This window comes from Salvelinus alpinus, chromosome 23 (assembly GCF_045679555.1).
Source record: "Salvelinus alpinus chromosome 23, SLU_Salpinus.1, whole genome shotgun sequence".
In the NCBI taxonomy this organism is placed as follows: Eukaryota; Metazoa; Chordata; class Actinopteri; order Salmoniformes; family Salmonidae; genus Salvelinus; species Salvelinus alpinus.
In genome coordinates this window covers 43,966,540-43,993,432 of record NC_092108.1, presented here as the reverse complement: position 1 = coordinate 43,993,432, position 26,893 = coordinate 43,966,540, and the positions used below count along the sequence as shown (strand labels likewise).

Genomic DNA, 26,893 nt, shown 5'->3' with positions numbered 1-26,893 from the left:
TTCCAAGCTAGTCGGAAGACTTCCAGTTTGGTGTGGCGCCATTTCCGTTCCAATTTTCTGGAAGCTTGCTTCAAAGCTCGGGTATTTTCTGTATACCAGGGAGCTAGTTTCTTATGACAAATGTTTTTCGTTTTTAGGGGTGCAACTGCATCTAGGGTATTGCGCAAGGTTAAATTGAGTTCCTCAGTTAGGTGGTTAACTGATTTTTGTCCTCTGACGTCCTTGGGTAGGCAGAAGGAGTCTGGAAGGGCATCAAGGAATTTTTGTGTTGTCTGAGAATTTATAGCACGACTTTTGATGCTCCTTGGTTGGGGTCTGAGCAGATTATTTGTTGCGATTGCAAACGTAATAAAATGGTGGTCCGACAGTCCAGGATTATGAGGAAAAACATTAAGATCTACAACATTTATTCCATGGGACAAAACTAAGTCCAGAGTATGACTGTGGCAGTGAGTAGGTCCAGAGACATGTTGGACAAAACCCACTGAGTCGATGATGGCTCCGAAAGACTTTTGGAGTGGGTCTGTGGACTTCTCCATATGAATATTAAAATCACCAAAAATTAGAATATGATCTGCTATGAATACAAGGTCTGATAGGAATTCAGGGAACTCAGAGAGGAACGCTGTATATGGCCCAGGAGGCCTATAAACAGTGTCTATAAAAAGTGATTGAGTAGGCTGCATAGATTTCATGACTAGAAGCTTAAAAGACGAAAACGTCATCATTTTTTTTTTTGTAAATTGAAATTTGCTATCGTAAATGTTAGCAACACCTCCGCCTTTGCGGGATGCACGGGGGATATGGTCACTAGTGTAACCATGAGGTGAGGCCTCATTTAACACAGTAAATTCATCAGGCTTAAGCCATGTTTCAGTCAGGCCAATCACATCAAGATTATGATCAGTGATTAGTTCATTGACTATAACTGCCTTTGAAGTGAGGGATCTAACATTAAGTAACCCTATTTTGAGATGTGAGGTATCACGATCTCTTTCAATAATGGCAGGAATGGAGGAGGTCTTTATCCTAATGAGATTGCTAAGGCGAACACCGCCATGTTTAGTTTTGCCCAACCTAGGTCGAGGCACAGACACAGTCTCAATGGGGATGGCTGAGCTGACTACACTGACTGTGCTATTGGCAGACTCCACTAAGCTGGCAGGTTGGCTAACAGCCTGCTGCCTGGCCTGCACCCTATTTCATTGTGGAGCTAGTGGAGTTAGAGCCCTATCTATGTTTGTAGATAAGATGAGAGCACCCCTCCAGCTAGGATGGAGTCCGTCACTCCTCAGCAGGTCAGGCTTGGTCCTGTTTGTGGGTGAGTCCCAGAAAGAGGGCCAATTATCTACAAATTCTATCTTTTGGGAGGGGCAGAAAACAGTTTTCAACCAGCGATTGAGTTGTGAGACTCTGCTGTAGAGCTCGTCACTCCCCCTAACTGGGAGAGGGCCAGAGACAACTACTCGATGCCGACACATCTTTCTAGCTGATTTACAGGCTGAAGCTATGTTGCGCTTGGTGACCTCTGACTGTTTCATCCTAACATCGTTGGTGCCGACGTGGATAACAATATCTCTATACTCTCTACACTCGCCAGTTTTAGCTTTAGCCAGCACCATCTTCAGATTAGCCTTAACGTCGGTAGCCCTGCCCCCTGGTAAACAGTGTATGATCGCTGGGTGATTCGTTTTAAGTCTAATACTGCGGGTAATGGAGTCGCCAATGACTAGGGTTTTCAATTTGTCAGAGCTAATGGTGGGAGCCTTCGGCGTCTCAGACCCCGTAACGGGAGGAGTAGAGACAAGAGAAGACTCGGCCTCAGACTCCGACTCGCTACTCAATGGGGAAAACCGGTTGAAAGTTTCTGTCGGCTGAATGAGCGACACCGGTTGAGCATTCCAACAGCATTTCCCTCCAGAAGCCATGAGAAAATTGTCCGGCTGCGGGGACAGTGCGGGGGGATTTATACTAACGTTACTATCTGTACTTACTGGTGGCACAGACGCTGTTTCACCCTTTCCTACACTGAAATTACCCTTGCCTAACGATTGCGTCTGAAGCTGGGCTTGCAGCACAGCTATCCTCGCCGTTAGGCGATCATTCTCCTGTATATTATGAGTACAGCGAATGCAGTTAGAAGACATCATGTTAAAGTTACTACTTAGCTTCGGCTGTTGAAGGTGCTGACGAACCATGTCCAGATAAAGCGTCCGGAGTGAAAAAGTTGAATGAGGGAAAAAAGTTGTGATGGAAAAACTAAAAATATAAACGTAAAGTTGTCAGCTAGCAAAGCAAAGCTAGCAAAGTAAAGTTGGCAACAAAACGCACAGCAACACGTCTGCAAATTCAAGAGGAAGTGACGTGACTATAGTTCAGGACTTCTGACAAATCAGAAGTCAGAAGGACTTCAGGACTTCTGACCAACTCCCTATAGGCCATCTCATCGTTGTCGGTAATCAAGCCTACCACTGTTGTGTCATCAGCAAACTTCTTGGCGCACCGATCCCTTTAGCGGGAACATTTTCGTCAACATCCTGTGAATTGCAGAGCGCCAAATTCAAATTAAATGACAAAAAATATTTAATTTTCATGAAATCACAAGTGCAATATACCAAAACACAGCTTAGCTTGTTGTTAATCCACCTGGCGTGTCAGATTTCAAAAAAGCTTTACGGCAAAAGCAAACCATGCGATTATGTGAGGACAGCTCTCAGTAAACAAAACATTACAAACAGCTAGCAGCAAAGTAGATTTGTCACGAAAGTCAGAAAAGCAATAAAATGAATCGCTTACCTTTGATGATCTTCATATGTTTGCACTCACAAGACTCCCAGTTACACAATAAATGTTTGTTTTGTTCGATAAAGATTATTTTTATATCCAAAAACCTCCATTTGGTTGGTGCGTTTTGTTGAGTAATCCACATTCCATTCCTACGCTTACCACCCGGGGTGGTCCGTCACGAAGTCCAGGATCCAGTTGCAGAGGGAGGCGTTTAGTCCCAGGGTCCTTAGCCTAGTGATTTTTTCTTTTCTTTTTTTTCTTAGGGGTGGATTTGCATAATATTGTGGAAAGATTGTTGATTCCAACAATGTAATTGTCTGCATCATTTCCAATCCCCCATATCTTTTTTGGTGTGTGTATATATATATATATATATATATATATATATACACGTACATATGCATACATAAACAGTCATACATATACACATATATACATACACATACCTATATAGATATACATACTTTTTCTGGAATATACCTTTATTATTCCCCGCAAACCCTACCACCCTTCCCCCAATTGGAGTAAACCAATAAACACTTAGGCTTCTACCTTCAGTTTATATATCTTATACACATTTTACAGACACAATCTATTTTACAATAGATATATTTTGTTTGTTTTTAGTCCTTCCTCTATTTCTGATGTCCATCCAGTTTGATTTCTATTTGTAACTGCTATTTCACAAAATTTCGAAACCTATTTACATTTTACAAACCCCGTATGTTTTACATTGGTTATCTTGTTATTAGTCCCACTCTTCAGCTCCATTCAACCCTTCCCATCTATCTCTTAACACCATCCATTTTGGATTTCTATTTGCCATATATTTTTCAACTGTGCTGTGATGCTTCACAAAAGTACTGAACCATTCTATTCTCATAGCTTCTACAGATTGTAAATTAAAGATAAACATTTTTGCTAAAATAATTATTATATTATTGATTGATTGACAATGGCTTTTCAAATCACTGAGTATTGCTATCTGCAGCTTTAGTTCTAGGCAAATGTTGCAATTCTTCAGCCATTCCTGGACCTTTGACCAAAAATGAGCTACATATGGACAATACCAAAATAAATGATCTAATGTCTCTGCCTCCTCACAGCAAAATCTGCAGAGCTGGGAAGATTATATCCCCCATATACAGTGGGGAGAACAAGTATTTGATACACTGCCGATTTTGAAGGTTTTCCTACTTACAAAGCATGTAGAGGTCTGTAATTTTTATCATAGGTACACTTCAACTGTGAGAGACGGAATCTAAAACAAAAATCCAGAAAATCACATTGTATGATTTTTAAGTAATTAATTTGCATTTTATTGCGTGACATAAGTATTTGATCACCTACCAACCAGTAAGAATTCCGGCTCTCACAGACCTGTTACTTTTTCTTTTAGAAGCCCTCCTGTTCTCCACTCATTACCTGTATTAACTGCACCTGTTTGAACTTGTTACCTGTATAAAAGACACCTGTACACACACTCAATCAAACAGACTCCAATCTCTCCACAATGGCCAAGACCAGAGAGCTGTGTAAGGACATCAGGGATAAAATTGTAGACCTGCACAAGGCTGGGATGGGCTACAGGACAATAGGCAAGCAGCTTGGTGAGAAGGCAACAACTGTTGGCGCAATTATTAGAAAATGGAAGATGTTCAAGATGACGGTCAATCACCCTCGGTCTGGGGCTCCATGCAAGATCTCACCTCGTGGGGCATCAATGATCATAAGGAAGGTGAGGGATCAGCCCAGAACTACACGGCAGGACCTGGTCAATGACATGAAGAGAGCTGGGACCACAGTCTCAAAGAAAACCATTAGTAACACACTACGCTGTCATGGATTGAAATCCTGCAGCGCACGCAAGGTCCCCCTGCTCAAGCCAGCGCATGTCCAGGCCCGTCTGAAGTTTGCCAATGACCATCTGGATGATCCAGAGGAGGAATGGGAGAAGGTCATGTGGTCTGATGAGACAAAAATAGAGCTTTTTGGTCTAAACTCCACTCGCCGTGTTTGGAGGAAGAAGAAGGTTGAGTACAACCCCAAGAACACCCTCCCAACCGTGAAGCATGGAGGTGGAAACATAATTCTTTGGGGATGCTTTTCTGCAAAGGGGACAGGACGACTGCACCGTATTGAGGGGAGGATGGATGGGGCCATGTATCGCGAGATCTTGGCCAAAAACCTCCTTCCCTCAGTAAGAGCATTGAAGATGGGTCGTGGCTGGATCTTCCAGCATGACAACGACCCGAAACACACAGCCAGGGAAACTAAGGAGTGGCTCCGTAAGAAGCATCTCAAGGTCCTGGAGTGGCCTAGCCAGTCTCCAGACCTGAACCCAATAGAAAATCTTTGGAGGGAGCTGAACGTCCGTATTGCCCAGCGACAGCCCCGAAACCTGAAGGATCTGGAGAAGGTATGTATGGAGGAGTGGGCCAAAATCCCTGCTGCAGTGTGTGCAAACCTGGTCAATAACTACAGGAAACGTATGATCTTTGTAATTGCAAACAAAGGTTTCTGTACCAAATATTAAGTTCTTGGCAAACTTCAGACGGGCCTGGACATGCGCTGGCTTGAGCAGGGGGACCTTGCGTGCGCTGCAGGATTTTAATCCATGACGGCGTAGTGTGTTACTAATGGTTTTCTTTGAGACTGTGGTCCCAGCTCTCTTCAGGTCATTGACCAGGTCCTGCCGTGTAGTTCTGGGCTGATCCCTCACCTTCCTCATGATCATTGATGCCCCACGAGGTGAGATCTTGCATGGAGCCCCAGACCGAGGGTGATTGACCGTCATCTTGAACTTCTTCCATTTTCTAATAATTGCGCCAACAGTTGTTGCCTTCTCACCAAGCTGCTTGCCTATTGTCCTGTAGCCCATCCCAGCCTTGTGCAGGTCTACAATTTTATCCCTGATGTCCTTACACAGCTCTCTGGTCTTGGCCATTGTGGAGAGGTTGGAGTCTGTTTGATTGAGTGTGTGGACAGGTGTCTTTTATACAGGTAACGAGTTCAAACAGGTGCAGTTAATACAGGTAATGAGTGGAGAACAGGAGGGCGTCTTAAAGAAAAACTAACAGGTCTGTGAGAGCCGGAAATCTTACTGGTTGGTAGGTGATCAAATACTTATGTCACGCAATAAAATACAAATTAATTACTTAAAAATCATACAATGTGATTTTCTGGATTTTTGTTTTAGATTCCGTCTCTCACAGTTGAAGTGTACCTATGATAAAAATTACAGACCTCTAAATGCTTTGTAAGTAGGAAAACCTGCAAAATCGGCAGTGTATCAAATACTTCTTCTCCCCACTGTAACTCCACTGGTCCTATTTATGATATCATTCACTAAAATTATTATTATTATTATTTTTTTTTTTAAATTTCATCGAAAAATACGTTTTTTTTTAATCAATTAGTGTTTTTGAATTTAACCACAATGTTTGTTGTATTATTTGTTCTGTCTTTTCAGGTGGATTAAACTGAAATTGCAACCAACTTTCTATGGCTTGTTTAAAAAATAAAGATATTTTGCAGATTATTTCCTTTTCAAACAACCGAAAGTGAGCAGGTGTAATCTGAATAAAGGGGAAAAGGCCATTCTTGAACATGGGGAAGACATTCCTACCAATGCTTTAATATTTAATCATTTCTGCCCTCCGAATTCATATTCGTTATATAAATAGGCCCTTTTAATTTTGTCTGGCTTGCCATTCCAAATAAAATTGAATATTTTTTGCTCATATAATTTAAAAAGCTGGTCACTAGGTATAGGCAAAACCATAAGCAAATAGGTAAACTGTGATATGACTAAAGCGTTAATCAGGGTGATTTTTCCACAAATAAACAGGTATTTCCCTTTCCATGGAAGGGAAACTTTCTTTTTTTTTGCTAACTTTCTATAAAAATTTATTGGAGTGAGAATTTCTTTCTTTTGGGATTTGTATACCGAGTATGTCCACATCCCCGTCAGACAATTTTATTGGTAAACTACACGGTAATTAAAAATATGAATTTTTTAGTGATCCAATATATAATATAGTACACTTATAATCATTTGGTTTTAATCCAGAGAGGTTAGCAAAAGTATCTAGATCCTCTATGAGGCCGTGGAGGGATTCTAATTGTGGTTTTATAAAAAAATATGAATTATCAGTGTACAATGACACCTTAGTTTTTAAGCCACAGATTTCTAATCCCTTAATATTATTGTTGGATCTAATGTTAACAGCTAACATTTCGATGGCAACAACCTTGTTTTTACTCCTCTAGACAGTTTAAAACTTTCTGAGATGTAGACATTATTTACTATTTTACACCTAGGGTTGCTATACATAACATTAACCCATTTTATAAGAGATTCCCCAAAATGTAAATATTCTAGGCATTTATATATAAACTCCAGTCATACTTCATTCAAAGCCTTTTCAAAATCAGCTATGAAAACCAGGCCGTTGTTCCCGATATTTCATAGTATTCTATTGTTTCCAGTTCTTGTCTTATATTATCTCCAATGTATCGTCCATGTAAAAAACCTGTCTGATTAGGATGAATAATATCTGACAATACTTTTCTATGCGCCAAGCATTTAGCTAGGATTTTTGCATCACAACACGGAAGTGTAAGAGGCCTCCAATTTTTTAAATGGACTGGATCTTTATATTTACCACTTGGGTCCTGTTTCAGTAATAATGATATCAGACCTTCTTGTTGCGTGTCCGATAATCTACCATTTATATAGGAGTTGCTAAAACAAGCTAATAATGGTCCTGTTTGGTATACTTCTACTGGTATGCTGTCCATTCGGGCTATTCGTTGCTAATGCAGTACGCCACAGGATGTTTTTGTGCTGGTCGAGGGCAGTCAGGTCTGGAGTGAACCAATTGCTATATCTGTTCTTAGTTCTACATTTTTTGAATGGGGCATGCTTATTTAAGATGGTGAGGAAAGCACATTTAAAGAATAACCAGGCGTCCTCTACTGACGGAATGAGGTCAATATCCTTCCAGGATACCCGGGCCAGGTTGATTAGAAAGGCCTGCTCGCTGAAGTGTTTTAGGGAGCATTTGACAGTGATGAGGGGTGGTCGTTTGACCGCGGACCCATTACTGACGCAGGCAATGAGGCAGTGATCGCTGAGATCCTGGTTGAAGACAGCAGAGGTGTATTTAGAGGGCAGGTTGGTCAGGATGATATCTATGAGGGTGCCTGTGTTTACGGATTTAGGTTTGTACCTGGTAGGTTCCATGATAATCAATGTGGATGTTTCCTGTAATCCATGGCTTCTGGTTGGGAAATGTACGTACGGTCACTGTGGGGACGACAAAAAAAGGAGCAAAGCCCTGGTAAAAAGTTAGAGGAAATCCCGCCTCACTCTTCTGAAAACCTATCCCTGGGATAAATTACACAAATGTTAATGCCAAAGACACACCAGAAAAGCTTTCCAATAGATGTTGAGTATTTCTGAAGGGTCCAGTCTCAGTCCTGACTTAAATATGCCTGAGAATTGATGCTGTCCATCAATGTTTCAATGTTTCAAAACCAAATTTACTGAGCTTGAGCATTTTTGACAAAAAAATAAATAAAAATAACGCACCAGGCAACGATTTCAAAGATTTTACTGAGTTACAGTTCATCATATAAGGGCATCAGTGAATTGAAATAAATTAAATAAGCCCTTATCAATGGATTTCACATGACTGGGAATTCAGATATGCATCTGTTGGACAGATACCTTAAAAAAAGGTAGGGACGTAGATCAGAAAACTAGTCAGTATCTGGTGTGACCACAATTTGCGTCGTGCAGCGCGGCACATCTCCTTCGCTTAGAGTTGTTCAGGCTGTTGATTGTGAAGTGCTGTCCCACTCCTCTTCAATGGCTGTGCGAAGTTGCTGGATATTGGCACAAACTGGAACACGCTGTCGTACACGTCGATCCAGAGCATCCCAAACATGCTCAATGGGTGACATGTCTGGTGACTATGTTGGCCATGTAAGAAGTGGGACATTTTCAGCTTACAGGAATTGTGTACAGATCCTTGCAACATGGGGCCATGCATTATCATGCTGAAACATGAGGTGATGGCGGCGGATGAATGGCACGACAATGGCCCTCAGGATCTCGTCACGGTATCTCTGTGCATTCAAATTGCCATCAATAAAATGCAATTGTTTTCGCTGTCCGTAGCTTATGCCTGCCCATACCATAACCCCACCGCCACCATGGTACACTCTGTTCACAACGTTGACATCAGCAAACCGTTCGCCCACACAATGCCATCTACTACTTTTCAATGTCCATTGAAGTCCAGTGTCGGTCGGTGCTAAGTGGGGGAGGATGCTTATTACAGTAAATGGAAAGAGAGGGGGCTCATGGGTAGGTGTTCCTAAGAGCTGGGAGAGGGGATATTAACTGAAGAGAGAGAGAGGCAGAGGGAGAGAGAGAGGGAGGGGTTGCCCAGACTATTATGTTTTCCATTGTAGCCAATTCAATTGCAGTAATTCCGTTACTGATTCTTTAGCAATTACGCCAGTTGGTAACGAAATTACGAGTTTTAATCACTTAATAATTCATGCAAAAATAGATCACTACAACTAATTGGTAAGTCTATCATTACTTGTTACTTCTGTTACTGTTACTTGTTACTTTCATTATCCACCCTCCTCATGAGGGAGACAAATTAGAAAAAGATATGTGGGATTTTAGTAACGGAATTACAAAGCATTAGGCAATATTTCTGAAACTTACAGAAGATAAACAATTTCTCCAAAAGTACATTTTAAGTGTCGATATTAGCTAGCAGGGATCTTTATGTCAACATTATTGTGTATTTCTGATACCTTTTAAGACCTTTTTCTGGAACATGTTTTCCAGAAATCAAAGCCTTTACTTATGCCTACTTTTTAAGATGGTTGTACCTATGCCTTCATTTCCCAAAATATACTCTTAGCTTTCATTTGACACCCAATTTGACATGCTCCTATGAACTTTACATGTTGGTGCTCATGGGTCCTTTTACATGGAAATGCCCATCAGTATTTCCTTACTCTCTCTAATTCACTTTCTCTCCTTCTTCTTCTCTTTCTTCGCTGCTAGGACTGAAAAAACGTACCAGGAAGGCCTTCGGGTTACGAAAGAAAGAGAAGGATACAGATTTCACGTAAGTGTGCACGAGTAGACGGTTTAACATGCAGAATTAAACACCTGGCACCAAGACATTTAAAAACATGACATAATTCAGCAGCTAGATTGACTTTGGTAACACTTACTTGATTGCAAGTCCATAGACATGCAGTTTGCATATTACTGCATGTTGAACGTCTATGAACTATCCAAGTGTTGTTTTTGAAATTTTGGTCTGATAGCTATTTGAGAGGTCATTTAGAACTTCTGAGCTTTCCACTACTATTGTCAAAGTAGTCTTACCTGCTGATTCTGTCCTTTCGTCTCGTGTCTCTCTATACAGGGGCTCACCTGACAAAGATGGAGTAAGTACGAGAAAGGTAGACTACGGGGTAAACAATCTATGTGATGTCCTTGATACCCTTATTTTTCACTCTTATTTTTATTTCTTTTTTTACTTCTCTTTACTTTAGTTGAATGTTTCGCCATTGTGAATTGTGTTTTTTTTCATTTTTTTTCAAGCTATGTGTATTTAAAATATGGGTATGTAAAATGCTTGGTGTTATGAGAGTTTCTCACTCACACGTTCCATTATCACAGAAAAAGACCAACGGGGCTCCAAATGGCTATTATGGGGAGATTGATTGGGATCGATATGTAAGTACATTCATACAGCACAGTGCAATAAGTAATCCCTCTATAGTGTCAGTAATTAGTAGTAATACAGTGGGTTAGTGAATAAGCAATAGCAGGTATAGGGAGCACAAAAAGAAATGGTTGTCAGAACTCGAACTCATGGCGTGACGATAAAAATGAAGACATATTAAAAGTTCAAAACCGTTAATGCAATACTTTGCTAATAATCGGTAGATGTTTCAACCACAAAGGGCAAACCACATTCGAAACTTTACTTCCCTCAACCAGACGTCACTTCTGCTTCTGCTCCCTATAGCTTTCCTGATTACGGCAATCAATCATCCTCATATAACATTGAATTTGGAATCAAAACGTGATCTCTGTTTTCAGAATCGTACATAAAGTTTGTGTGAGTCTGAACAAACAAGCATCTTCAAACATCTTTAGTTATGGAAAAACAGGATTGCGTTTTTTGTGTGCATTTAACCACAAGCATGAGAGAAGTGACTGTGTTCGTTGTCACACAATGTCATAAACCATGAATTGACCACTTAGTTATACATATTTACTTCCTGTTACAGGCAACTCCAGATGTGGATGCTGAGGGCTTCAGTCTCAGACCCGGAGAGGAGGGGGAAAATATCCTTTGATCAGATGTAGCTGATGTAGAATGGCTAGCTAGTTATCGGTGCACTAGTAGTGGGAATCTTGCAAGTGCAGCCACCTGCTCTGAGACCTAGTACTGTTGCTGGGCACCAAGAAATATTTGACATTTTGACATTTTTGTAATTTATCCAGAGCGACTTACATTTGTGCATTCATCTTAAGACAGCTAGGTGAGACAACAACACAACCGTCGCAAGTACAGTTTCCCTCAACAAACTAGTTATCAAATCCAGTCAAACAAATACGACAAATGTAGACCTTACCGTGAAATGCTTACTTACAAGCCCTTAACCAACAGTGCAGTTCAAGAAGTGTTAAGAAAATATTTACCAAATAAACTAAAGTAAAAAATGTATAAAAAGTAACACAAAACATAACAGTAACGAGGCTATATACAGGAGGTACCGGTACCAAGTCAGTGTACAGGGGTACAGGTTAGTTGAGGTAATTTGTACATGTAGGTGGGGTGAAGTGACTATGCATGGATAATAAACAGCAGCACTGTACAAAACAAATGGGGGGGGGGGGGGGGTCAATGTAAATAGTCCGGTGACCATTTGAATAATTGTTCAGCAGACTTATGGCTTGGGGATAGAAGCTGTTAAGGAGCCTTTTGGTCCTAGACTTGGCGCTCCGGTACCGCTTGCCGTGCGGTAGCAGAGAAAACAGTCTATGACTTGGGTGACTAGAGTCTCTGAAAATGTTATGGGCTTTCCTCTGACACTGTCTATTATATAGGTCCTGGATGGCAGGAAACTTGGCCCCAGTGATGTACTGGGCCGTACGCACTGGCCTCTGTAGCGCCTTACGTTCAAATGCCAAGCAGTTGCCATACCAGGCGGTGATGCAACCGGTCAGGATGCTCTCCATGTTGCAGCCGTATAACTTTTTGAGGATCTGGGGACCCATACCAAATCTTTTCAGTCTCCTGGGGGGAAAAAGGTTTTGTCGTGGCCTCTTCCCGACTGTCTTTGTGTGCTTGGACCATGATAGTTTGTTGGTGATGTGGACACCAAGGAACTTGAAACTCCCGACCCGCTTCACTTCAGCCCCGTCGATGTTAATGGGGGCCTGTTTTCCTGTAGTCCACGATCAGCTCCTTTGTCTTGCTCACATTGAGGGAGAGGTTGTTGTCCTGGCACCACAGTGCCAGTTCTCTGACCTCCTCCCTATAGGCTGTCTCATTGTTGTCGGTGATCAGGCCTACCGCTGTTGTGTCGTCAGCAAACTTAATGATGGTTTTGGAGTTGTGTTTGGCCACGCAGTCGCGGGTGAACAGGGAGTACAGGAGGGGACTAAGTACACACCCCTGAGGGGCCCCAGTGTTGAGGATCAGCGTGGCAGACATGTTGTTGCCTACCCTTACCACCTGGGGGTGGCCCGTCAGGAAGTCTAGGATCCAGTTGCAGAGGGAGGTATTTAGTCCCAGGGTCCTTAGCTTAGTGATGAGCTTCGTGGGCACTATGGTGTTGAATGCTGAGCTGCAGTCAATGAACAGCATTCTCACATAGGTGTTCCTTTTGTCTAGGAGGGAAAGGGCAGTGTGGCGCACGATTGAGATTGCGTCATCTGTGGATCTGTTGGGGCGGTATGCGAATTGGAGTTTGTCTAGGGTATGCGGGAGGATGCTGTTGATGTGAGCCATGACCAGCCTTTCAAAGCACTTCATGGCTACCGACGTGAGTGCTACGGGGCGGTAATAATTTAGGCAGGTTACCTTCGCTTCCTTGGGCACAGGGACTATGGTGGTCTGCTTGAAACATGTATTTATTACAGACTCAGTCAGGGAGAGGTTGAAAATGTCAATGAAGACACTTACCAGTTGGTCCGCACATGCTTTGAGTACATGTCCTGGTAATCCGTCTGGCTCCGCGGCTTTGTGAATGTTGACCTGTTTAAAGGTTTTGCTCACATCGGCTACCGAGAGCGTTATCACACAGTCATCCAGAACAGCTGGTGCTCTCGTGCATGCTTCAGTGTTGCATGCCTCGAAACGAGCATAAAGGCATTTAGCTTGTCTGGTAGGCTCGCGTCACCTCTGCAGCTTGCGTCTGGGTTTCCCTTTGTAGGGTTTCCGTAATGGTTTTCAAGCCGTGCCACATCCGACGAGCGTCAGAGCCGTTGTAGTACGATTCGATCTTAGCAAAAGACAAGTGCATTTTTTTATATATTTTTTAAAATTGGTGTGGCTCTTCTAGGTCAGGTATTGAAGGCGCTTCTTTGGGTGGCGAGTGTTGATTGGTGCAGAGGATCCCTGATTCCGGCCAACTTGGGGCAGACAGGGATGGAAGCTATGCTGTGTCTTGGGACACTGACTGTTAAGTTATTGACCTGTTTAGCTAGCTGAGTCATTGGGCCAGTGGAGCTCAGTGTTAAATAGGCCAAATCAATCAGACCACCTCTCTATCTCTCTCTATCTTTATGCTCTACATGTCAGTGACCCTTGCCTGCAGGACCAAAAGAGGGCAAGTAGGTGAAAGGCAGTGTTGGGGAAGCTAGTTTACCAAGCTTCCAATTACTTCACACTGAAAGAAGTTAAGCGACACTAAAGTTACCGTTAAGAAAAATATAGTTTACTTAACCAAAGTTACTTTGAAAAAGTAGTTCACTTCATCTAAACTGTCCTTTCTAAATCTGAAATGTCATAGACTACAAATTGCAAGAATAGATCACTCTGGAGTCAGATGTTAACAGAATGTGTAATTTAGGCTATTAATAAACTCACAAACTATTATTCAAGCAAAAAAATAGGCAGGTCTGATGCGGGAAATGTAAGAAAAGTATTGCCTACATCACCCGTATTTTGTTTAATTTTTGCAAAAAAGAGTTGTGTGTAGTTCCAGTAGTTAGCAAACACCGCTACATGTAAAAAGTAGTAATTAACTACTGAAAACACTACCAAGATTTGAATTTAGTTCAACTACCAACAAGCTACTGCAAATTGTAGTTATATTACCAGTTGAACTAAATGTAGTTCACTACTCCCCAACACTGGTGAAAGGGTAACACAACCTGAACTCAGGGGTAGACGTGATATAGTGAAATTACATTTGTCTCCCTCCATTTTACACCGCTGCTACTCTCTGTTGTTATCATCTGTGCACAGTCACTTTAATAACTCTACCTACATGTAAATATTCACTCAACTTGGCGGTGCCCCCGCACATTGACTCTGTAACAGTACCCCCCTGTATATAGTCTCACTATTGTTATTTTACTGCTGCTCTTTAATTACTTGTTACTTTTATTTCTTATTCTTATCCGTATTTTTTTTTTAACTGCATTGATGGTTAGGGGCTCGTAAGTATGCTGTAAGGTCTAGACTGTAAGGTGTTGTATTCGGCGCATGTGACTAATACAATTTGATTTGATTTAATATCATATGTTACGGTATGGTATGATATGTATGAATTTGTGGATGTCCATCATCCATTTCATATGATATGTTACTTTGCACAATATGTTACAAATTTTCAATACGTATGATGTGTTCCGAATTCCGACGGCTAACGAGAGCTAGCTAGGTGGCTATGGTTAGGGGTTAGGGTTAGCTAACATTGTAAGTAGTTGTGAAGTAGTTCAAATGTAGCTAATTAGCTACAATGCTAAAGTTGTGGTATTCAATGCTAAGGTGCAGTGGTATTCAAACTTTTTCAGCGGGGACCCCATTTTTTTCACAACAATTTCTCACGACCCCACCCTGTCACGAATCCCGCTTCCTGAGTCTGGGTTTGCCTGTGTGTCTGTCCTGGAGTGTGTTTCAGGTGTCCTGGAACGCACCCTGTCTGGTTGCCGGGCGAATTAGCTCATTGGGAGATTGGTTTCACCCGCACCTGTTTCCCGTCAGTAATCTGCACACCTGTCCTGATCATCATCTCTACCCTTCAAAAGCTCTGACCTGACTTCCATTCCCTGCCGGATCGTTAGCCATGAATAGTATGTTGTGCCTGAGTACCAGACTCCAGTTGGATAGAATTTGTTTTGTTGTTTTCATTTACGTATTGCTTGCCTTGAACTTACCTCCGTTTGTTTTGTCTTCAGTTACTCACCTGGATCATTCACTCCATTCCCGCCTGGTTGACAGAGGATTCTGCTACTACATTGGATTCACCTATTTCCTCTCATCTACTCACCACCGCTGCCCGTTACGCCATCTGGATATATCTACCTTTTCACATTTCACTGTAAATAAATACTCACCTTCTTCCTACGCTCCTTGTCCTGGTCTGCTTCTGGGTTCGATCTTGAAAGATCGTGACAGAACGATCCGGCCAGTAATGAACCCAGCGGACCTGGACTCCGTTTGCCATGCCATTACCCTGCAGGAGAAGAAATTGGGACAACACAATACGGCGCTACAGGAGATAGCGAGTTCGATCCAGAATTTATCTGCTAGCTTGACACAAGTCCAGGATCAGCTCAGTTTGCAGGTGATTCATTCACTACCGGTTTCACCCATTTCACCTGCCGTGTCTGAAGCGGTTCCATTTCGTGAACCCAAGGTACCGACGCCTGATAAATATGAAGGGGATTTGGGAAAATGCCGTTCGTTTCTTATGCAGTGTGGGTTAGTGTTTGATCTACAGCCCCATTCTTACGCCACTGACAAGGCTAGGATAGCCTTTGTTATTGAACTGTTGCGTGGAAGAGCTCTGGAATGGGCTTCAGCCGTTTGGGAACGACAGGGAACCTGCACGGCTTCATATCAGGAGTTCACGGGAGAGATGAGGAAGCTTTTTGATCATCCAGTCCGAGGTAAGGACGCAGCTAAACGTTTGTTCTCTCTTCGCCAAGGAGATCGCAGGGTGGCAGATTTTATGATTGAGTTCAGGACATTGGCTGTGGAGAGTGGTTGGAATGAGGAGTCACTACAAGCGTTTTTTTACAAGGGGTTGTCAGATGAACTTAAGGATGAGCTGATTTCTTATCCAGAGCCTAGTGACTTAGACAGCTTGGTCGCTTTATCTATTCGGGTTGATAATAGAGTCCGAGAGAGAAGGAGGGAGAAGCAGTGGGGTCTATCCAATCAATCTGTAACTCGGTTACCATTCGGTTCAGGAGGTGAACCAGGACGTATTGATCGTTATTCTCCACAAGGGATTAGTGGAGGAGTCTTGCCACCAGATTCTGAACCAATGCAAGTGGGGCGACACGGGCTAACTAAGGAGGAGCGCCAAAGTAGACGTGAGACCAATAGCTCTTTCTACTGTGGTAGATCGGGACATTACAACTCCGCTTGTCCACAGCGCCCGTTAAACTGCCCGGCTCGCTAAATTTGGGAGGAATTTTAGCGAGCCAGTCTCAATCTCTCAAGGATCTTGTCAGACCCCGTTTTCCTGCGACCCTTATGAATAAGGATCAGAGTTTTGACCTGAACGCTTTTATCGATTCAGGTGCCGATGGCAACTTTATGGATGCCGACTTGGTGGACCAGCTGGGGCTTTCCAAGGAGCAATTGCCGGAAGCCATTGAAGCAACCACTCTGAACGGCAGTAGTCTGGCACGGATCACTATGAGGACTGAACCGGTTAGGATGTTGGTGTCGGGAAATCATTCAGAGTTTATCTCTTTCTTCATTTTGTCCTCGCCCCATGTTCCTCTGGTTCTTGGTTACCCCTGGCTGAAGGAACACAATCCCTCGTTTGATTGGGTGACAGGGAAGGTAACTAGTTGGAGCATTGAGTGTCATGCTAACTGCCTTAGGACTGCCTGTTCTCCTGCTGTTTCCAGTCAGGTCAGTGACTCTGCTCCTCCTGATTTGTCCCTGGTTCCAGAAACATATCACGAGTTGGGTGAGGTATTCAGTAAACAGAAGGCTCTGTCTCTTCCTCCCCACCGACCTTATGATTGTGCGATTAATCTGTTTCCTGGATCTGCCTTTCCCAAGGGACGGTTATACAGTATCTCCCGACCGGAACGTGAGGCCTTGGAGACCTACATCAAGGAGTCTCTAGCTACAGGTCTCATTCGGCCATCGTCATCACCTTTGGGAGCAGGATTTTTTTTTGTGAGCAAGAAGGATGGTTCTCTTCGACCGTGTATTGATTATCGGGGTTTGAATGAGATTACGGTTAAGAACAAGTATCCCCTGCCCTTGATGAGCTCGGCTTTCGATTCCTTACAGGGTGCTACGGTTTTTACGAAGCTTGATTTACGTAATGCTTATCATTTGGTTCGGATCAAGGAGGGGGACGAGTGGTTGACTGGGTTCAATACTCCGATGGGACATTTTGAGTACCAGGTGATGCCGTTTGGACTGACCAACGCTCCGGCGGTGTTCCAAAGTATGGTGAATGACGTTTTGAGAGATATGATTGGGATTTTTGTGTTCGTTTACCTGGATGATATCCTCATCTTCTCAAAGGAGCTTTCTAGCCACGTTCTGCATGTCAAGCAGGTCCTGCAGCGGTTATTGGAGAACCGTCTGTTCGTGAAGGCGGAGAAGTGTGATTTTCACGCCCATACAACGTCCTTCCTCGGGTACATCATATCCAGGGGAGAGATCAAGATGGACCAAGAGAAGGTTCGGGATTGGGTCCAGCCCGGTACAAGATTGCAGCTCCAGAGATTCCTGGGGTTTGCGAATTTTTATCGGAGGTTTATCCGTGACTACAGCCGGGTGGCTGCACCTTTAACTGCCCTGACGTCTTGCACCAGAAAGTTCTGTTGGACTCCTGAGGCAGACCGAGCATTTCTGGACTTGAAGAGCCGATTCACCAACGCCCCGATTCTCTCTCAACCTGACACTTCCCGTCAGTTCGTTGTGGAAGTGGATGCTTCTGATGTGGGTGTGGGCGCCATCCTGTCCCAGCGTAGCTCCACTGACGGTAAACTCCATCCCTGCGCTTTCTACTCTGGTCGTCTTTCTCCAGCTGAAAGAAATTACGATGTGGGTAACCGGGAGCTTCTCGCTGTGAAGCTTGCCTTGGAGGAGTGGCGGCACTGGTTGGAGGGAGCGGAGCAACCGTTTGTGGTCTGGACTGACCACAAGAATCTGGCTTACGTACAATCGGCTAAACGTCTCAACGCCCGTCAGGCTAGGTGGGCCTTGTTTTTTGGACGTTTCAATTTTTCCCTGACATTCCGACCTGGGTCTAAGAACGGGAAGGCGGACGCCCTGTCCCGGATGTTCTCTAAGACGGAGGAGAGTGGGGTCAAGACTGAGACGATTCTTCCCCAGAATGTTGTCGTGGGAGCCGTTACATGGAGGATAGAGGAGGATGTGATGGCGGCCCTTCGGACGCAGCCCGGCCCCGGTAACGGTCCACCCGGTCGGTTGTTCGTACCCGAGTCGGTCCGTTCTGATGTCCTTCAGTGGTCCCACGCCAGCAAGATAGCTTGTCACCCTGGCGTTGCTCGGACTATGGCACTACTGCGCAGACGTTTTTGGTGGCCTGCCATGGGAGAAGATACCCGGAGGTTTGTTGCCGCATGTCCTGTTTGTGCCCAGAACAAGAGTACCAATCGGCCCAGCTCTGGGCTTCTTCATCCCCTACCTATTCCTCGGCGACCTTGGTCGCATCTGGCCCTGGATTTTGTCACGGGATTGCCCCCTTCTGTTGGGAACACGGTCATTCTGACCATTGTGGACAGATTCAGCAAGTTTGCTCATTTTGTTCCTCTCTCCAAGCTTCCATCGGCTACGGAGACGTCCGAGATCCTGGTCAGGGAGGTTTTCAGGGTTCACGGATTGCCCAGTGACATTGTGTCTGACCGTGGTCCTCAGTTTACCTCTGCTGTCTGGAAATCCTTCTGTTTGGCCATTGGAGCTACAGTCAGTCTCACTTCCGGATTTCACCCACAATCTAATGGTCAAGCGGAGAGAGCCAACCAGAAGATGGAGTCCACGCTGCGTTGTCTTGTCTCCTCTGATCCCACCTCTTGGTCATCTCAATTACCCTGGGTTGAGTATGCCCATAATACCCTTCCTTCATCTGCCACTGGGATGTCCCCCTTCCAATGCCTTTACGGATACCAACCTCCTTTGTTTCCTTCTCAGGAGAGGGATCTCTCGGTTCCTTCTGTCCAGACCCATATTCGTCGTTGCCACCGGACCTGGCATCGGGCCAGGAAGGCTCTCCTTAGAGTTTCTGACCGGTATCAGATACAGGCGAACCGTCGCCGTATTCCTGCCCCAGCTTATACGGTTGGAGATAAGGTTTGGTTGGCTACACGGGATCTTCCTCTACGGACGGAGTCAAGGAAGTTGTCACCTAAGTTCATTGGTCCGTTTGTAGTGGAGAGAATCATAAATCCTGTGGTGGTTCGACTCAAGTTGCCTGCAACACTTAGAGTGCATCCCACTTTTCATGTCTCCTGTCTCAAGCCGGTTCACCTCAGTCCTCTGTTGCCTCCTCCTCGTCCTCCTCCTCCTCGGATGATCGGAGGTGGTCCTGTCTACACGGTGCGCCGCATCATGGACTCCAGACGGCGGGGTCGAGGGTACCAGTTTCTAGTGGACTGGGAAGGATATGGTCCAGAGGAGAGGAGTTGGATTCCTCGGCGACAGATTCTGGATGACGACCTGATTCGTGACTTCTACCGCCTCCATCCTGGCGCTCCAGGTAGTCCGCCCGGTGGCGTTCGTCGGAGGGGGGGTACTGTCACGAATCCCGCTTCCTGAGTCTGGGTTTGCCTGTGTGTCTGTCCTGGAGTGTGTTTCAGGTGTCCTGGAACGCACCCTGTCTGGTTGCCGGGCGAATTAGCTCATTGGGAGATTGGTTTCACCCGCACCTGTTTCCCGTCAGTAATCTGCACACCTGTCCTGATCATCATCTCTACCCTTCAAAAGCTCTGACCTGACTTCCATTCCCTGCCGGATCGTTAGCCATGAATAGTATGTTGTGCCTGAGTACCAGACTCCAGTTGGATAGAATTTGTTTTGTTTTCATTTACGTATTGCTTGCCTTGAACTTACCTCCGTTTGTTTTGTCTTCAGTTACTCACCTGGATCATTCACTCCATTCCCGCCTGGTTGACAGAGGATTCTGCTACTACATTGGATTCACCTATTTCCTCTCATCTACTCACCACCGCTGCCCGTTACGCCATCTGGATATATCTACCTTTTCACATTTCACTGTAAATAAATACTCACCTTCTTCCTACGCTCCTTGTCCTGGTCTGCTTCTGGGTTCGATCTTGAAAGATCGTGACACACCCCACGCCAAATCTAATGATACAACCTTCAAATCTGTACATTTAGATTTTTACATCAACAAATAACATTCAATTCATTACATTTTCATCTCTTGAAAGGAAACCAATAAATACATTTACTCAATACATATTTTTTTTCAAATTATCTTTCTCAAAAGAAATGGTATATTACCCATAAAATAATCTGCACTCATAATTTTTTGTTCCCAATAATTTTTTATTTTATTTTATTGACCCCACTGCAGTTTCCCCGTCGCGTCCCCGACTTTGAACACCACTGTCGTGGTGTGATTCGAACACGCAACCTTTGGGTTGCTAGATATTGGCGTTATACACACACCTATCCTCCCTGACCAACCTCCCTCATTTTGTTCCTGTCTTAAATAACCTTCTGTCTTATGTAACCATACGTAACATAACATACTAATTGGACCGATACAAATGTACTACTATTTTACGTCTAGTCAGAACGGCCAGGCTGGGTAACAGAGCAGAGTCAAATAAGAGTAGCCACGGTGTTCCCATTGTCGATCTCTGTTGCATCCCACCTAGAAAGTTTTCAATACCATTGAAAATGTATGTTTGTAGTCACTGGCCCAGGATCAGATTAGCAATTGAGCCTTTGGAAAAGGTTAGGGGTAGGGCAATATTCAGTGACATCTTCTACCATCAGCAGTGAGATATAACAATTAGGATTTGGGGTAGGATAATCTGATCCTAGATCAGGGACAACAGCAGGTGGAGTATAGTAAACTGGTCCACACCAGACGGAGTCAGACAGGCGTACTGTATATCGCTGCACCATTTGTGCTCCAGCGACTATTGGCTTTCTGGCTGACAAAGTATCTATTTGGCCCAATTCTGATATTTTGCCACAAATTGATATTTTGACCAATCAGATCAGATCTTTTGCCAATAATTGGGTAAAAGATCAGAATTGTGCTGCTGTAGTAAATGCACCCTTTGTGTCTTTGGAACGGATGTATGCTTACGCTAATTATACATTTTGTGGCAAGGGAAATTGATAGGCACTTGGCTCGATATGGTCCAGAGTATGTGTGTCACGACTTCAACCGAGGCAGGCTCTCCTTCCCGTTCGGGTGGCGCTCGGCGGTCGTCGTCACCGGCCTACTAGCTGCTACTGACTCTTTTTCCTCCCCCTCCTTATGTGTTTATGGTTATCACCTGGTTTGAGGGAATTAGCAATCAGGGTGGCTTTATTAGTCAGCCAGCCTGTCTGCTTCTTTGTGCGGGATTGTTCGTCTGTTTCTTTGGATTTCGGGAGTGGTTCGTGTGTGTGTACTGGTTTTGTCTTCATGTTGGAAGACAGGTGTTTATTTGACACCCAGTAGTCCGGTTTGGACATTGTTTGTGTACGAGTTGGGAATTAAACTCAACCTATTGAAGCTCTGCTGTTCCTGCGTCTGATTCCACAAACACCCCGACACCTAGAGCGTTACAATGTGTGAGGATTGGTCTTTGATGCCCTTAATTTCATTTAGGGATCAAATTACACTTTGTGGTCCCCGAAAGATAGGGAGTGGACAATCTTTAGTCATTTAGTTTATTAGAAATGCATTTGGTGCTCCTTTGTCTACCCTCTCTCATGGACAAATCAAATCAAATTGTATTGTCACATGCGCCGAATCCAACAGGTGTAGACCTTACAGTGAAATGCTTACTTACAAGCCTGTACAGACGTACGTAACATAAATGCATCTAAACATAATGGAGAAGGTCACACAGTAACGCAAGATTTTTGTTCTGGGTTTCCAAGATTAGGTTATGGGTGCCAAGATTACCCCTGTGCACCTCTGTAATGTGACTCTCTGTAAAAAATATATTGTTCCTTAACGAGTGTTCACCAGCTCCCAAAGGCAAGCAGCACTTCTTCTCCTCCAGCGACTCGGAGGACGAGGACGACAAGAGGAAGTTCAAGATCAAGATCAAGCCGTTGCCTGCCGACACTGCCAAGTGTGCCGTCCCATCTATGGACCAACTGAAAGCTTCAGTTGGGGGCTTGGCTCTATCTCCCTCTCTGGTGAGCCCTTGGTGTTATATCTGTATGTAATTGAAGTAGGATGAAGTTATCCCAAGACGCTGCTCTTGGGTTAGTTTAGCATATTTCCCACTAATGGTTAAGGATAGGATTGGGGGAGGGGATGTTGACCTTAGATTTGTACCTAGTAAAGTAGGTTAAGGTGCAATGTACCTGACCAGGGCTTGAACTCGGGTTGCTATGACCAAAGGCCACGGCCGTAACTCAGTCTCTCCAGGATTTAGCCGGGTTTTTTGATGTTGTGATATTTGCTGTCAAAAATACTTAATTTTGCCGCTGCAATTCGGAAATTTTATAAGGCAATATGCAACGATTTTGTCCAATTTGTTGCGAAAATGCGCTGACGAGGGAAAAGGTTTGTAGACGTGTGGCTTGATTGAACCATATTATGCAGCAAATGTGCGGTGATTGGGTGAAATTGCAAGCTCTCTTTTTGTACTGCGGTGATGGGTCAGTTTTATGTGATCATATTGCGATGATTGAACTGTTTTATGCGGAAATAGTGCTGTGATCATTTAAATTTGCAGGCCCTCACATAAATTTGCAGAAAATTGCTAGCTCTCTTTGGCGTTTTATATAAAGTATTACTGTATATGAATCTGTTTGTTGAATCTTGAGACCGCTACAGCAAATTCTAGCCGGTGAAATGATCGTGAATGTACTGAACATCTGAATATCTTTCCCTCCTCTCACTTCCTCTCCCTCTTCCCTTTCTCTTCCGTCTCTCTGTCTCTTCCATCTGTTGCTCTTGTAGCGGAGAAGTCCGGTAAGCCAGTCTTTTTTTCCATATCTGTTTCACTGTAAAGAAAGAGCATGACATGGATTCATTTGGCTGTGGATTCTCTTCTCACGTGGATTCTCTTTCCCATACAGAGGCAAAAAAAAATCCCAAGCAGGCAAAATGTTGCATGTGATGTGACATCACTTTCTTTTGTTAGAAACTGATTTTCAGATTCAGAATACTTCATATCACCAGATTATAACCAAGCAACCTCTGTTTTCATGATGAAATCAAGAAAGACGTCATATATTGGTTCTCATCTGGTCAGGTGTAACCCGATTACAACTAGATGAAGATCTAAATGTATTTTTGTAAAAAATACATTTACTAAACGTTCTTTTACAACCTTAATGATGTCATTGATGTCATTGCAACCAGTTTTGCCCGCTGGGATTGGCTCTGGTATTTGAGTTGTTTAGTTATTCTAATTCCTCTCTCTGCATATTAGATATGTTTTATAATATTAACTATTTCCCAATGCATGCCTTTAGCACATTTTAAAGAGTATCCTCGGTTAGAATTTTGTTGAAGTTTTATTTTAGTTGAAAACTTTACTTGAACTTCCCTTGCAAGGCTTACATGGTACATAATGCACAATTCTTTACATAACACCTGTTGATAGCCCATTGATTCTGTTTGACCAAAGCTAATTGGTAGGCTAACAAACGGGATCACGTGTGCAACTTTGTCAATTAAATTTACATTTACATTTACATTTTAGTCATTTAGCAGACGCTCTTATCCAGAGCGACTTACAGCAGGGTCTTGTTCATAGGCACCAAATGGAAGAAAACAAACTGAAGCAGGGAGGGTCTAAATGGAAATGTCCAATATGAAACCCTTTTTAATTTACCGTTGCAAAATGTAAAAATATATATTTTCCGTTCTCTGCCCTAAAGTGCACGACCCAGGCCTATGATAATAACGTAACCTACCAGGTGCTATGTTGTATTGCTGCATTACCGTATGTACAGTAGGCTTTATGGCACTGTGCTGAAGTAAAGGGGTGCTACATTCTTTTCCGTTCCATTTGACTGATTTGTCACTCACTCTCTGACCAGGTCTGTTCTCTCTTCCTTTTTGCTGGTCTCAGAGACGCAGCCCGGTAAGTCGCCACCTGGTGGCTCATTTTAAAAGTGTCTGCACCCAAAACACTTGCAGGGAAATGAATGAATTATTGAAGATTATCTTTTGGTGCTGTCCATTTTTTTATTTTCTACATACCCAAACGCGGCCTTTCAACACCTATTCTCCAGTCCAGCAATATGAAATGTACTGATGGCCTCAAAAAATGTGGTCTTTTGTCAGTGTCCATACATACAGTTAGTTCCTCACTCTATTCATTCACATTAGCAGGGAGACTCATCTGGGGAAATCAATTATCAGTTGAACTGTTTATCATCATGTTTCTCATGTGAGGTTATTCCTTTTTACTGTTATACTGAAATTGACTTTATTTTCGTTGCAGGGCTCGATAAAGAGACACCTGTCTTGTAAGTACATTGTTTGTGGAAGCAGTGTAATGCTATTTGTAATTTGTTTGACATCATGTCAGTGTCAACTACCTACACGTACAGTATCATTTCATAGTTCTACACCATCAGTTAAACAATTTGCTTAGGGTTGGAATACATATTGTAGTTACAATAGTTTGAGTGGCTGTCACATAATTTGAAGACCTCCCGTATACATATAATAATATATGATATAATGTTATGATTTATAATATTGTTCTTTCCAGGTGAGGAGATTGCCAGACCCAGACGTTCCACCCCTACGCCAAGCCCCGCCCCCGAGACGCAAAGGTCAAAATTCAAACCCGTGCTAATGCTAACAATGCAAACAGGCTAGCATATTAATTAACATACTGTATTGTTAGAATTCTGCTAAATGTTATCTTTGGGGAAAATAAAGCTGTTAAATTAAATTTCAACGACACACTACAAGAAAATCGATGCAATCTTGAATATCAGAGTCGTAACATCATATTTATGGAAGTTGACTTTATCATCTCTTGCAGTGAGAGAGTATCCCAGAGTCGCAGAGCATCCCCAGCTTTCTTCGGGCTTCCCCCGGAGACGACCTATGAGACACACAGATATGATAGTAACAGAAATGATGGTAACTCTCACAAGAATAGTCTTTCTGACTGCATATGTGTGTTTGTGTTGCATGGGGTTTTTAGCTTAGTGTTAGTACAGTATGTTGGTTGATTGCCCCTAATCATAATAATGCTATCTGTAGCTGTATTATCACCCGTGCTTGACTTGGACTGAAATAGGTGCCTGTGCTCATTTCGAGTGCCGGTACTCTTCATATTCAGGTGCAGGAACCACAATACTTTTGAGCTATTCTATAAGAGATGCAGGAACTCAATCAGTGAATACATACATATACATATAATAATATATGATATATAATATTAGTGGTATTGGGTTGTTCCTTTATTATTATTGATGCATTTATTGTTGTAATGGTTTAACCCCCCCATATAGAGAATCATTACTGAACTGGCTACTGTTTTAGCTGGACTGGGAGTCAATGTGTGAGTTTTGGTCGCCCATTTGCCTGCCATTGTACTGTAAGCCTACCTAAACCTCTACCAGATCATCTGCATGATAAGAAATACATGGAGTTAGCAGTGTGTGTGATCAGGGCTCTAAAATGCGACCAGTTCAGTCGCATATGCAAGGAAATGTTCTGCTGTACAACCATGGGTTTTATTTTGGGAGCAATGTGCGACTAGGATTGTTGTAATGCTGAGGCTCCGCGCTGTACCAGTGTTTTTTAGTTTTTAGTTTTTTTCTTCTCCATACTTTTCTCTGCCTACCCTACCATCCCTCCCTAATTGGGGTAAACTAACGGACAACAATACATCTACTGCTACTTACAGCTATTTTGCGCACATCTACGGTACCTGTAGTTAAGTAATTATACATATATTCTTAATTGCCTCTTTTTCAAGTGCTGGATTTTCACCCACAGCGGCCAATCCACCATTCTTTCTGATCTTAACTCCCAAACCCTCCGATGTTCACGGATGAACCTATATCTCCCAGTATAATCCCATTTTGCTCTTTCCTTTTGCAATACATCCTTCCATATTGGGTTGTTCTTTCCAGGTGAAGAGATTGCCAGACCCGTACGCTCCACCCTTACGCCAAGCCCCGCCCTCGAGACGCAAAGGTCAGAGTTCAAACCCGTGCTAATGCTAACAATGCAAACAGGCTAGCACATTTACATACTGTATTGTTCGAATTTGCGATGGGTCTGCTAAATGTTATCATTGGCAAAAAAATAAAGCTGTTGAGTTCAATTTAATAACACACGACAATAAAATGAAGGAAATCTTGAATATCAGAGTCATAAAATCATATTTGTGTATGTTATCATCTCTTGCAGTGAGAGAGTATCCCAGAGTCGCAGAGCATCCCCAGCTTTCTTCGGGCTTCCCCCGGAGACGACCTATGAGACACACAGATATGATAGTAACAGAAATGATGGTAACTCTCACAAGAATAGTCTTTCTGACTGCATATGTGTGTTTGTGTTGCATGGGTTATTAGCTATGTGTTAGTACAGTATGTTGGTTGATTGCCCCTAATCATAATAATACTACTAGCTGTATTATCACCCAACAGTGCCTGGTCTGGCTGTGTGTGATATATTTGTGCATGATACT

The 26,893-nt window shown here is 43.3% G+C and overlaps 1 protein-coding gene and 1 long non-coding RNA gene across 2 annotated transcripts in view; both read left to right on the top strand.

Moving 5' to 3' along the window:
• Positions 1-26,893, top strand: part of LOC139551110 (SH3-containing GRB2-like protein 3-interacting protein 1) — a 51,024-nt gene that overhangs the window by 16,780 nt on the left and 7,351 nt on the right. The window contains exons 2-13 of the mRNA XM_071362514.1: positions 9,884-9,947; positions 10,254-10,275; positions 10,511-10,567; positions 11,128-11,185; positions 22,237-22,412; positions 23,185-23,196; positions 24,305-24,316; positions 24,680-24,704; positions 24,953-25,016; positions 25,232-25,332; positions 26,334-26,397; positions 26,614-26,714. Coding sequence (XP_071218615.1) covers positions 9,884-9,947; positions 10,254-10,275; positions 10,511-10,567; positions 11,128-11,185; positions 22,237-22,412; positions 23,185-23,196; positions 24,305-24,316; positions 24,680-24,704; positions 24,953-25,016; positions 25,232-25,332; positions 26,334-26,397; positions 26,614-26,714 — 756 coding nt within the window. The remainder of the gene's footprint in view (positions 1-9,883; positions 9,948-10,253; positions 10,276-10,510; positions 10,568-11,127; positions 11,186-22,236; positions 22,413-23,184; positions 23,197-24,304; positions 24,317-24,679; positions 24,705-24,952; positions 25,017-25,231; positions 25,333-26,333; positions 26,398-26,613; positions 26,715-26,893) is intronic.
• Positions 14,915-15,422, top strand: LOC139551111 (uncharacterized). The gene is made up of 2 exons (XR_011670203.1): positions 14,915-15,148; positions 15,254-15,422. It is a non-coding gene; the product is annotated as an uncharacterized lncRNA (long non-coding RNA).